The following is a 12,066-nucleotide window of genomic DNA, read 5'->3' on the forward strand; positions in this document are numbered from 1 at the left end:
TGTGGACTCATATAATCCAGTTCAAATCAAATAACCCGGGAGCAGATCCTGGGATATAGGGAAGTGTAGATCTTGTCTTCAAAACTGGTATCAGGTTTTGGGACAGCATATTCCACCATCAAACACCTACCATCAGAAAGTTCTTCCTAATGTCACCTTCTCTTTCCCTACAGTTTCCATCTTCCCTGGTCAAGCCACAAACAGCAAGCTTGCTCCATCCTCATCATGACAGCCTTTCAAACAGTTGAGCGTCACCCAGAGGAAAAGTATTCTTATCATACAACACGGGAACCACTGACCGCATAGGGAAGCCGATGAAGAAACACAAGCTACAAACTATCTACAGACCCACCAAGAAAACCCAACAAATGCTACATTCAGCGAAAGAAAAGAGGAATCTTATCACCCCTGCAGGAGTCTACCGTATACCATGCTGCTATGGACAAGTCTACATAGGGACCACCAAACACAGTGTTGCCCACACATTAATAAAGGCATTGTAGACTAACTCAACCAGAGAAGTCAGCCATAGCAGAGCACTTGATGAACCAGCCTGGACACAGCATATTATCTGAGAACACTGAAATGCTGGACGACACTAACAACCACCATGTCAGACTACACAGAGAAGCCGTTGAAATCCACAAGTATGTGGACAATTTCAACTGAAAGGAGGAAACCATGAAAATGAACAAAATCTGGCTACCAGTATTTAAAAAATCTAAAATCAGGACAGTAAATAAAGAACACTCTCAGAAAACATGGGAATTCCAGACAGGAAACAGTCAGGGCCAACTAACACTTCACAACAAAGGATTCCCCCGGGCAGGAAGCAGTCAGGCTTTGAAGCTGCAAGGCTACTCAATGCTAATTCCAACATTCACAGTTGCCTCCAACAGACAGGAGTTCTTTCTCCCACCCTGGACCTTCCGCTGATATATAAACTTCCCTTGCCTAGTTTTCAACAGACCTCACAACCTCTGAGGATGTCAGCCATAGATTCGGGCGGAACGTCAGGAGAATCCTTCTGGAACATGGCCATACAGCCCGGAAAACTCACAGCAAGCCAGTGGCCCCGGCCATGAAAGCCTTAGACAACAAGTTGAGCCTCTTCTCTTTCCCACGCTTTGCATGCCTAAGCGGCTCCTCCGGGAAGGATGCGCTGCTGTGCAAAGAGGGAGGAAAGGCAAGCAGGCAGGGGCTTGTTAACTAATCCCAGGGACTGACCTGCGAGGCTGCCGGGCCTCTGGAGGGTGGCGGAGGCGTAGAGCTCCTGCGAGTGCGGTGGATGGACCAGCCTCTTGGTGGGCGAGAGCGTGGCGTAGGTGCCGAGGGTGGAGCTGAGCTGGTGGAGCGGCGAGGAGGCGGCGGCGCTGGAGGCGGGCGGCAAGGTGGGCGGCGAGGTGACGCGCAGCGGCGAGGGCACCAAGCCCGCCGTGGAGACCACGATGTTGATGGGCGAGCTGGTGCTGTAGGACTTGGCCAGGCGGCTGGGCGACTGCTTCGGGGAGGAGACCCGCTGCGTGGTGCCGTAGCCGCCGCCGCTGCTGCCTTCGGAGGCGGAGCCCGCCCGCTGGAGCTTGGTCGGCGAGCCCACCTGCTGCTGCATGGAGAGCGGGGAGCTCACGCGCTGCGCCGGCAGCGTGGAGCTGGAGTAGTAGAGGGCCGGCGCGTGCGATTGGGGCTGTGAGGAGGAGGCCGAGGACGAGGAGGAGTCCGGCAAGTGGAAGGCGCTGCCATGGCTCGGCGCGAAGGACTCCCGCGGAAGAGGCGGCGGAGGAGGCTCCGAGCCGGAGAGGTGGGCTGTCCGGCCGCTGGTGCCCTGAGGAGAGGAGAGGGAGGAGGAGAAAGCAGGCGACAAACAAACACACGCAGACGAGAGGCCGTCAAAGAAGAAAGAAACCCTGCGCGCGCCCCCTCCCTCCCACCTTCCTCGCGCTCTCTCTCTCTCTCCGCCCCCCTCCCTCTACCTCTCAGTTGAGGGCAGGCATCCTCCAGCTGTTTGCGCCTCCAACTCCCAGAAACCCTAACCAGCTGGTTCCGTGCTCAGGGATTCTGGGAGTTCGAGGCCCAAACAGCCCCAAGGTCAGCCGATTTGAGGATCCCTGGCTTAGAGCTACCAGGTAGGGCTCTAGCCAAGGAGGCGGGGGGGGGGGTGGTTAGGGGTTCAATCCCCCCCCCCGAAAAATTTCAAGTGTTTTTAAAAATCTGGTTTACACATGAATTTTAACTTGTTAACCAAATCCCCATGAGTGTCAATTGAAAGTGTATCTGTCTTATATAATAACAAAATTTGATTTATATACCGCCCTATCTCCTCAGGGGACTCAGGGCAGTTTCCAACGTGATAAAAACAATACACATAATAAAAACAGAACCAAACCACAATTTAAAAATAATAATGGTTATAAACATAAATACACCAACATAGGAGTGTCTTGAGTGTCCACTGAAGTTTATCGATGGAGCCTGATTTCTATATTACAGTAGAGTCTCACTTATCCAAGCTAAACGGGCCAGCTTGGATAAGTGAATATCTTGGATAATAAGGAGGGATTAAGGAAAAGCCTATTAAACATCAAATTAGGTTATGTTTTTACAAATTAAGCACCAAAACTACATGTTATACAACAAATTTGACAGGAAAAGTAGTTCAATACACAGTAATGTTATGTTGTAATTACTGTATTTACGAATTTAGCACCAAAATATCACGATATATTGAAAACATTGACTACAAAAATGGCTTGGATTATCCAGAGGCTTGGATGAGCGAGGCTTGGATAAGTGAGACACTGCTGTATTCTGTGTTATGGAACTACTCTTCATGAGTCACTAAAAAAGTTTCACCCCCCCCCCTTTTTTTTTTCTGGCTATGTCCCTGTCCGTGAGTGTCCACAGAAGTTTATCAATGGAGCCTAGTTTCTAAATTATTCTGTGTTAAGAAACTACTCTTCATGATTCACTAAAAGAAAAGTTTCAACCCCCCCTCCCCCCCCCCCCCCGCAGAATTTCTTTTCTGGCTATGGTCCTGGCTACCAGGCATGGGCAAACTTCGGCCCCCTGGGTACTTTGGACTTCAACTCCCAGAAATCCTAACCAGCTTACCAGCTGCTGCATGGAGACCCCGGTGGCACAATGGGTTAAACCAGTGGTTCTCAACCTGTGAGTCCTCAGGTGTATTTTTGCCTACAACTCCCAGAAATCTTAGCCAGTATATCAGCTGTTAATAATAATAAAATAATTATAATAAACTTTATTTTTCTATCCTGTCTCCATCTCCCTGCAGTGACTCGGCGCGGCTAACATGGGGCCAAGCTAAAAAAAACCAAAAAAAAAAAAAAAAACCAGTGAACATAATCAAAATAAGTAAACATAATCAAAATGCATCATCAAACAGGCAAAATAAACAGATTAAAACCACAAAATACAATAAAAAACAGTAAAATACAGAGATGATAAAAAGCAAAAAACCACCACTTAATAGCAATAGACAAAATAGATAAAATAAAAATAGATAAAATGGGAGGGCAGTCTAAACAAAAGTGCAAAGATATACATTGCAAACACAGTTTGGTAGGACAAAGTGCTGAAGTGTTCCCTAGGAGATATGGAGTGAGGTAGGAAGTCAAATTATTTCCAACAGAGGAGCAGATTAAAGTGCAAAATATAGTGATTTATCAGGTCTGTTATGGGGATTAATTGTTCAAAAGAACACTGGAAGAGCCAAGTTTTTAACTCTTTTCTATAGGCTGACAGGGTTGGTGCTTGCCTAATCTCCCTGGGGAGGATTTCTGGGAGTTGAAGGCCAAAACACCTGGGGACCCACAGGTTGAAAACCATTGGGTTAAATCAGGCATGGGCAAACTTCAGCCCTCTAGGTGTTTTGGACTCCAACTCCCACAATTTCTAACAGCCTCAGGCTCATTCCTTTTCCCCCTCAGCTGCTTAAGCCAAGGCTGTTAGGAATTGTTGGAGTTGGAGTCTGAAACACCTAGAGGACCGAAGTTTGCCCATGCCTGGATTAAACCCTTGAGCCGGCAGGACTGCTGACTTATGAAGGTTGGGTTGCTGACCTGAAGGTTGCCGGTTCAAATCCAGGGATAGTGCAGATAAGTTCCCTCTGTCAGCTCCAGCTCCCCATTATTTATTTATTTACCCTATTTACAACCCGAAGGGGACTCAAGGCAGCTTACATATGGCAATTATTCAATGCCTTAAAAACACATACAAAACATAAGCTAAAATAAATTGAATTAAAAATTAATACATATTAAGCATTAAAATTACATTCAATATTAAAATCACACCATCTAGAAATCGTAGTCTAAGGCCATTCTGTAGTCATTACAGATATTCCAAACCTATTATTGCACTATGTGAGGACATGAGAGAAGCCTCCCATAAGGGTGGTAAAAATATGAAACATCCAGGCATCCCCTGGGCAACGTCCTTGTAGATGGCCAATTCTCTCACATCTGAAGGGACTTGCAGTTCCTCAAGTCATTCCTGACATAAAAAGACAGCTGCTAGGAATTGTGGAAGTTGAAGTCCAAAAGCATCTGGCGGGCCGAAGTCCCCCCTCACCCCATGTTGTTCCAAACTGCTGACCTTAAGGACAGGATAGCCCTAATAATAATATAAATAATAATAACATTTATTTTTACACCGCCCCATCACCCAAGGGACTCGGGGCAGCTTATAAATGAAATACAAGAAATACGTAAGAAAAAACGAAATGTATTAAATTAATATAAATCAAAACAAAATAAACCAGCACACAAGTAAACAAAGTTAATCAATAAAACTTATAGAACATTAGTTTAAAAGCCGAAGTCATTCCTGTAAATTAAAAGGCCCTATTGCCAGAACTGAGGTATATCCATGCAAACAAAGACCATGTTCATATTAAAAGTGTAAGCTTATCATTGCCAAAAGCCTGATTAAATAGCCAGGCATCCTCAAACTTCAGACCTTCAGCTATTTGGGCCTTCAACTATATAACATACTAGCTGTGCCTGAACACGCGTTGCTGTGGCGAAGTATGGTGGTATGGGAAATAAAGTACTGAGGAATTGGTGGTAGTTAAGGTAAAGGGTAAAGGTTTCTCTTACATTAAGTCCATTATAAATGGGTGATATAGCTGTGTGGAAGGGCCTTGAGTCTACACTGCCATATAATCCAGTTCAAATCTAATAATCTGTATTTTATAGGCAGTGTGGAAGAGGCCTAAGTGAGGCCTAACTGTGCCTGTCCCCTGGGCTGAGTGGGTTGCTAGGAGACCAAGTGGGCGGAGCTTAGCCTTCTAACTGGCAGCAATTATTCCTCTCCCTCTAATTTTCTTTTCTTTTTGTTGTATGAACGTAGAGGCATGGATGAGGGGTTGTGCTGCCAAGTTTAGTGTTTCGGGGATGTGTAGTTTTGTTGTTTTGTCCTAGGCCGAAATTTTTTTATCCTTTTATATATATAGATAACTAACATATAAATATAAATAAATAACGTATCATAGTGTCCTAGTTGGCTCTATTATAAAAATGTAGGAAAAGTTTATTAAGCTACAAAAACTTTCTCTTTGTGAGACATCCTACAGCATATTTTGATATAGTTTTTTAATGGGTATCTCATTGATTCTCAACCAATTCAAAATAGTTTGGGACAGTCACAAAAACCAAGTATAACTTCTACCTTCAAAGTGTCATACAAATAAGCATGTGCAAACTTCAACTTCCAGATGTTTTGGCCTTCAACTCCCACAATTCCTAGCACTGGGTAAACTGGTTGGGATTTATGGGAGTTGAAGTCCAAAACACCTGGAGGGCTGAAGTTTGCTCATGCTTAGCACTGTAGCCCTAAACCAGGCATCCTCAATCTGCTGGGCCTTCAGGCTGTTTGGGCCTCCAACTCCCAGAATTCCTGAGCATTGAACCAGCTGGCTAGGGATTTTGGGAGTTGGAGGCCCAAACAGCCTGGAAAGCTGTTTGAGGATACCGGCCCTAAACTGAAAGTGGTTTCCCTTCCCACTGTTTTAAGTACTCACTGGTTTTAATTTATCTCCCTTCAAAACATTTTACAGCCTGCTCCTTCCAATGGAAAGGGGTCTTTTAAAACACTGCTTCTTAAACTCTGGGTCAGGCCCTTCATTTCAGTGATGGGGTCATGACAAATTTGGCAAAAGTAAATGGGCTCTGCAGAAGATGCTTCAGCTGTACTTCATCAAAAGGAAAAATAACCTGTTTAACAAGCCTTCTAAGTGTGGATTTATTACACTACGTAACATGATTTTTGTTCCTGGGTTATAAATGTCGTTTTCTAATTGGCTCTATCATAAAACCATGGATGAATTTATTAAACTGCAAAAATGTTGTTTTTGTGGGACATCCTGCAGCACATTATGCCCTAGTTTTTCAATGAATATCTTATCGAGTCTCAATCAATTTAAGATAGTTTGTGGCAGCCACAAAAATGAAGTTTCTGGAGTATAACAACTACTTTCGAAGTAAGTATCACAGAGCTTAACAAGAATAACACTTTCAAACTAGGAAGATAATGTTTTTCAAGTTTTGCTACATAGTGTTATGCGTTGGAACCCCTCAGTTCAGTGATGGTGTCACGAAAAATTTGGCAACAGCAAAAGGTGAGTGGCAATTTTGTACATTTACAAGAATCTGTTAGCAACAATGTGAAGTGTTTACCATGGGCTCTGCAGGAGATGCTTCAGCTGTACTTCATCAAAAGGAAAACTAGCCTGTATAATAAGCCCTGCAAGTGCAGACTTATTAATCAGTAAATATTTGATTTAATATACCTATATACCCAGGGTTGCCTACCAAAATATATGCAGAATGGAGTCACAAATGGAAAAAGTATACCCTGATTAAGAGCAGGGTTTCTTAAACTTTTCCAGTTGGGGCCCCTTTTGGTCTAATAAATGTTTACATGGCCCCAGGTATAGAGGCATATAACCTATTCATAAAAATCAAACATTTACTGATACTGTCAGCATTTGCAAGGCTTGCTAAACAGGCTGAATTTTGTTATTGTGAAGTACAGATGAAGCATCTTCTGCATAGCCCACTGTAAATACTGCACAATAGATGTATGTAAATGTCTCAAACAGCCACTAGGTGATGTTCAGAAAACATTTACTGTGGCAATTGTTTGGGACCCAAATGTTAAGCGATTGCGGCCTGCAGGGACCTCCGCTGCAGTCTGGCCAGCTAGAAAAGGCCAGACGGGCGAGCGGGAGTAGCGTGGGAGGCGGGGCCAACTCTGCCCCCCCGCCCAGCGTGCCTTGGCCCCGCCTCCCACGCAACGTGGGAGGCGGGGCCAGGGCACGCTGGGCGGGGGGGGGGGGCAGGGCCAGAGCTGGCCCCGCCTCCCACGCTACTCCCGCTCGCCCGTCTGGCCTTTTCTAGCTGGCCAGACTGCAGCGGAGGTCCCTGCAGGCCGCAATCGCGGCCTGGAGGGACCTCCGCTGCAGTCTGGCCTGCTAGAAAAGGCCAGACGGGCGAGCGGGAGTAGCGTGGGAGGCAGGGCCAACTCTGGCGCCGCCCCCCCGCCCAGCGTGCCCTGGCCCCGCCTCCCATGCTGCGTGGAAGGCAGGGCCAGGGCACGCTGGGCGGGGGGTGGGGCCAACTCTGGCCCCGCCTCCCTCACTGTTCGCCCTGGCCCCGCCTCCCACGCAGCGTGGGAGGCGGGGCCAGGGCACGCTGGGCGGGGCCAGGGCGCGGGAGGCGGGGCCGGTGGCGGGGGCGCTTTTCAGCACCCCCGCTTCACATTAAAAAATATCTCCGGCCGGCCCTGTGCTTAGGCCTGCTATTATCATTCACACCTCAACCAATGTGGCTGATGAGTGGATTCAAATCCAGTATATAACAATGCACAGAAATCTTATTACCACTTGGAATACATTATACAATAAAAATGTGAAAGATGGCTGGAAAAAATCCAATTTGTGTCTGACTATCCAGTTCTGAACCTTTTTATGACAATTTTTATACTTTAACCTTCTCTATCACTCTAATTCATTCACACATACGCATCTTTTACTACAGCCCACTCCAGGTGTCACTTCTAAAATGAAAAGTAGTTCCTGCTTATTTATTGACAAGACATAAAGGTTAATTGGAGCAGGAGTAGGAGCTATGGAATGGGTGGACCCATCTTCTGGATCCAGTCCAGACAGAAATTTGCATTCAAACAAAAATAGTCCATTGTCACCCATATCTGTACCAAGAAGTCTTCGCTCTTTCTGCCAGTTATATAGAAAGTTTTTCTCTTGTAATTAAAAAGAAACAGAGAATGAGGGAGAAGAGAGCAAGAGAGAGAGAGAAAAAATCATCAGCAGATGCTACCTATTAAAAAATTCAATTATGTGTGTGAGCCCCTTCTAAAACAGTGAAGAATAGAGTGTACCTCTTATCTCCCAACATAGACTGCATTCAAGTTTTTATCAGGGATCCTAGGCTCAGGAGATCATATGTGGCTGTTAATCTGGGAACATTAAAATCCTCTAATAACAGCACATGAGTGAGAGATAGATGAACACCCTGTGAAAGGCATGCTCTGATTTCAGATACATTACTCATTCCCCGCCCTACTGCTGCTCTTTTTCTCAATCATACAACAGTTTTTATTTCATTCTTACATTAAAGAATGCCCCAAATACTGGAAGATGGCAGCAGAATGTGAATTATTCACACAGATATTTCTCCTGCTTTTTCAGGTAAGTTAAAAGATGAAAAGCAACACAGAATGCTGTACAATCTAGCCTCCAAAAATCTGACCACTTGGAGGAAAAATGAGTAAGCAGGAATATTTCTAGCAATGCTACCCCTCCATCATCCAGATTTGGCTTCCTTCCCCCCCCCAAAAAAAGGAATTGCTGACAAATTGCCTCCTATAAGATGCTCCAGAGATCTTAAGCATGCTGATTCGGAAGTACAGGTTGAGCCTCCCTTATCCAAAATGCTTGGGACCTAGACGTGTTTCGGATTTATGTATTTGCAAATACATTGTGAATGGGGGATGGGGAAAGAAAGCTAGTCATTCATTCTGCACCAACTGAGTTTTTCTTGAAGGAGGACTTGCTCCACAGATGTCAGAAATTTGACGGGTTAAGAGAAAAAGGGGAAGGGGAGACTCCCAACTTCAGGTACACTCAATCTCAAAATGCTTCCATATTTAAATTGCACTTTTTGTTGCTGTTGCTATGTGCCATCAAGTCAGCATTGACCTATGGCATCCCTGTAAATGAGAAGCTTTCAAGAGACTGTTTGTTAAGAGCCTTCTCAGGTCTTGCAAATTGGTTGTCACATGTGAAGTAATATGCAACAAATATCTGCGGCAGTTATGAGGTGGTAAGATCAAATTTAGATTCAGTAGGTTCTGTAGAATATTGATGCATACATTAATGCAAGCATAGAAAAGCTTTTTCCACTTCCTTTTCCTTTTTTAAATGTGAATTTTAAATTGTTTTTAATGTTCCTGATAGTTTAATGGCATTTTAATGATAATACCTCATATGTTTTTAATGTACTCTATCTGTACTGCATTGTATTTTGATCTGTTTTAGTTGGGGTGAAGACAAAGTGGGATACAAATAAGGAGGACACCAAGGAGGAGAAAGGGAAGAAGAAGAAAAATTCTCACATATGTTAATAATTGACTGTTGTTGGGCAAGGGTAGAGGACATTTGGCCTTCCAGGTGTTGACATTCTCATTCTCATGATCTGTCCCTACTGCAGTGATTCTCAACCTGTTGTCCTCAGATGTTTTTGGCCTACAACTGCCAGAAATCCCAGACAGTTTACCAGCTGTTAGGATTTCTGGGAGTTGAAGGCTAAAAACATCTGGGGACCCCAGGTTGAGAACCACTGCCCTACTGGCTAGACCAGTTAGGGATGATGGGCATGGGAATCTAATAACATTATAAGAGGGCCAATAGTTTGCTATCCCTGTTGCTGAAGACTTCTCATGTGTAGTCTCATCTTTACTGCATTTTACTCACATGGGAGATGTTCCAATTCACACTGCAGTGACAGCTTCTGCTTCAAGTGCTATAATATCAGTTTGCCTGGATTCCACCTGAATTCTACGAACGTCTCCCAGTGTCCATTTGGACCTTCATCTGCCTCTGAATCCAAGCTTTGATATTTTTTAAAAGCAACTCTTCAGCCTTTGTTGTATCACAATTATGGAGCAAAATGTACTGTCACTATTCATTCCAACTGCTTTGTTAAAAATAAGCCTGACCCCTGCCTTTGAGTGTATTTAGCTAATGAATGAAGCCTCACATCTACGATTCGCATCTGTGACCTGTCTGCTTTGAATTCTAATTTCCAGTCGTCTGAATCAGTGTTCCAGCTCTGTACAAAAGTCTAGATTTTGAATGAAAGTCTTGTATTTCAACAAGCTTTACAGAACTCCTTAAAACTGCATAGAAAGCAATGGAGATTCTGAAATGAAAGACGAGACAAGGAACTGAACCAGTTTAAAGGTGCCAGAGAATTCCCTGGCAAAACCCACCCTACTACAGACCCCATGCCCTGAGTAGTGTGAGCCAGCAGAGCTTGAGATGTGGTGGGTCACCAACCACATGACTATCTCAACCTATAAGAATGCAAGATAGAAAATCAGCCACTGACTTCCATGTTTTTTAGCCTAAATCTTTGAATGGTATGTAGTTTGTGGGGGGGGGGGGGGGAGAGAGCTGATTTGTCAACCTTAATTATGTTAAACATTGTTAATTTCATTTTTAAAGGGGGAAATTAAGTCACTATCTTCAACACTTATCCCCTGAGTGTTTCCTTCACCAATAAAACTGAACTATCATACACCATATTCCATCAGTATGGTCAGTTTCCTCCAGTCACGCTGGAGGACCTAGAGATTTCTAGAGACAACACCATTCTTGGAAGATCTAAGCTCTAGATTCTCCAATATGACTCTATGGTCTATGGTCTATAGTCAGCTTCCAGCAGAACATAGAAATTCTAGAGAGACACTGCCTCAGATTCAGGCCCGTAGCAAGGATTTTGATGGGGGGGGGGGGGGGGGGGCTGAGTCTGAGTGAGAGAGGATCTACCCTAGCAAACGTTTTGTATCGTTATCTCATATGGGATATATTGAGCATGGTGATCAAATCATGATATAAATAAACATAACAGTTTAAATAATAAATGTAAGGCCTTCTTGCAGATCACCCTGAGAATTTCGGGGGGGGGGGGGGCAAGCCCCTCAAGCCCACCCCCTGGCTATGTGTCTGCTAAGATTTTTAAAAAGCAATGTACTGTATTGGCTATTTTGCATTATCATGCCCTTATTTCAGAAAAAGTGGAGAGTTGACTGTTGTAACCTGTCACATAAACGCTGCTGAAAATCACATTCCTAGGGGTGAATTCTTGTGCCATAGCATTTAAGAACAATTATGATGGAGTTCTGTCTCCTCGTGGGAGTTGTACTATCCCCCTTCTTCACATTAATGGCTGATCATGACAGAAGCAAGGAAGCTGATAATAGGAAGGTACTATTTGGTGGCCAATGGAAAGGGAAAAGGGGGCAGGGGAAATGCTTCAAGTAATTTCTTTTTCTTAATCTTTGATTTAGCTTTATTTTGGACTTTTATACCCCTTCTATTCTTTATCAGTCTAGAAATGATTCTTTGATTTTCAGTTCTTATTATTGTTGGCCTAGAAAAGAATGTGTGTGTGTGTGTGTGTGCGCGCGCGTGCAGACATGAAAGTGGTTTTCAAATATTCAAAGAGCTGTTGTGTTACAAGAAAATTTTAACTGTAAGAGCTATTTGACAGTGAAACAGTCTCAGGAGATAACTGTGAAGTGGTTCAAGAAAATAAGACTAATTTAGCCTATTTGGGCACTTTTTGTAGTTTAACATTTAGTATTCTAATTTGCTAATAAAAGGACGTTTAAATGACAGATTACAATTTCTGTGAAGTGACTCCTTACTTAACACTGTTGTCTGTCAAAGCTGGCTATGTTATGTTATGTGAATTACATTAAATTGTATTATATCACAGACCAATACAGCATTGTGTTTTCATTTTT

General features: G+C 43.9%; 1 protein-coding gene across 10 annotated transcripts in view; it reads right to left on the minus strand.

Moving 5' to 3' along the window:
* Window positions 1-12,066, minus strand: part of ctnnd2 (catenin delta 2) — a 932,891-nt gene that overhangs the window by 390,143 nt on the left and 530,682 nt on the right. For all 10 annotated transcript variants that reach the window (XM_062979377.1, XM_062979381.1, XM_062979376.1 and 7 more), the window contains exon 7: window positions 1,228-1,822. In XM_062979377.1, coding sequence (XP_062835447.1) covers window positions 1,228-1,822 — 595 coding nt within the window. The remainder of the gene's footprint in view (window positions 1-1,227; window positions 1,823-12,066) is intronic.

This window comes from Anolis carolinensis, chromosome 4 (assembly GCF_035594765.1).
Source record: "Anolis carolinensis isolate JA03-04 chromosome 4, rAnoCar3.1.pri, whole genome shotgun sequence".
NCBI classification, from domain to species: domain Eukaryota; kingdom Metazoa; phylum Chordata; class Lepidosauria; order Squamata; family Dactyloidae; genus Anolis; species Anolis carolinensis.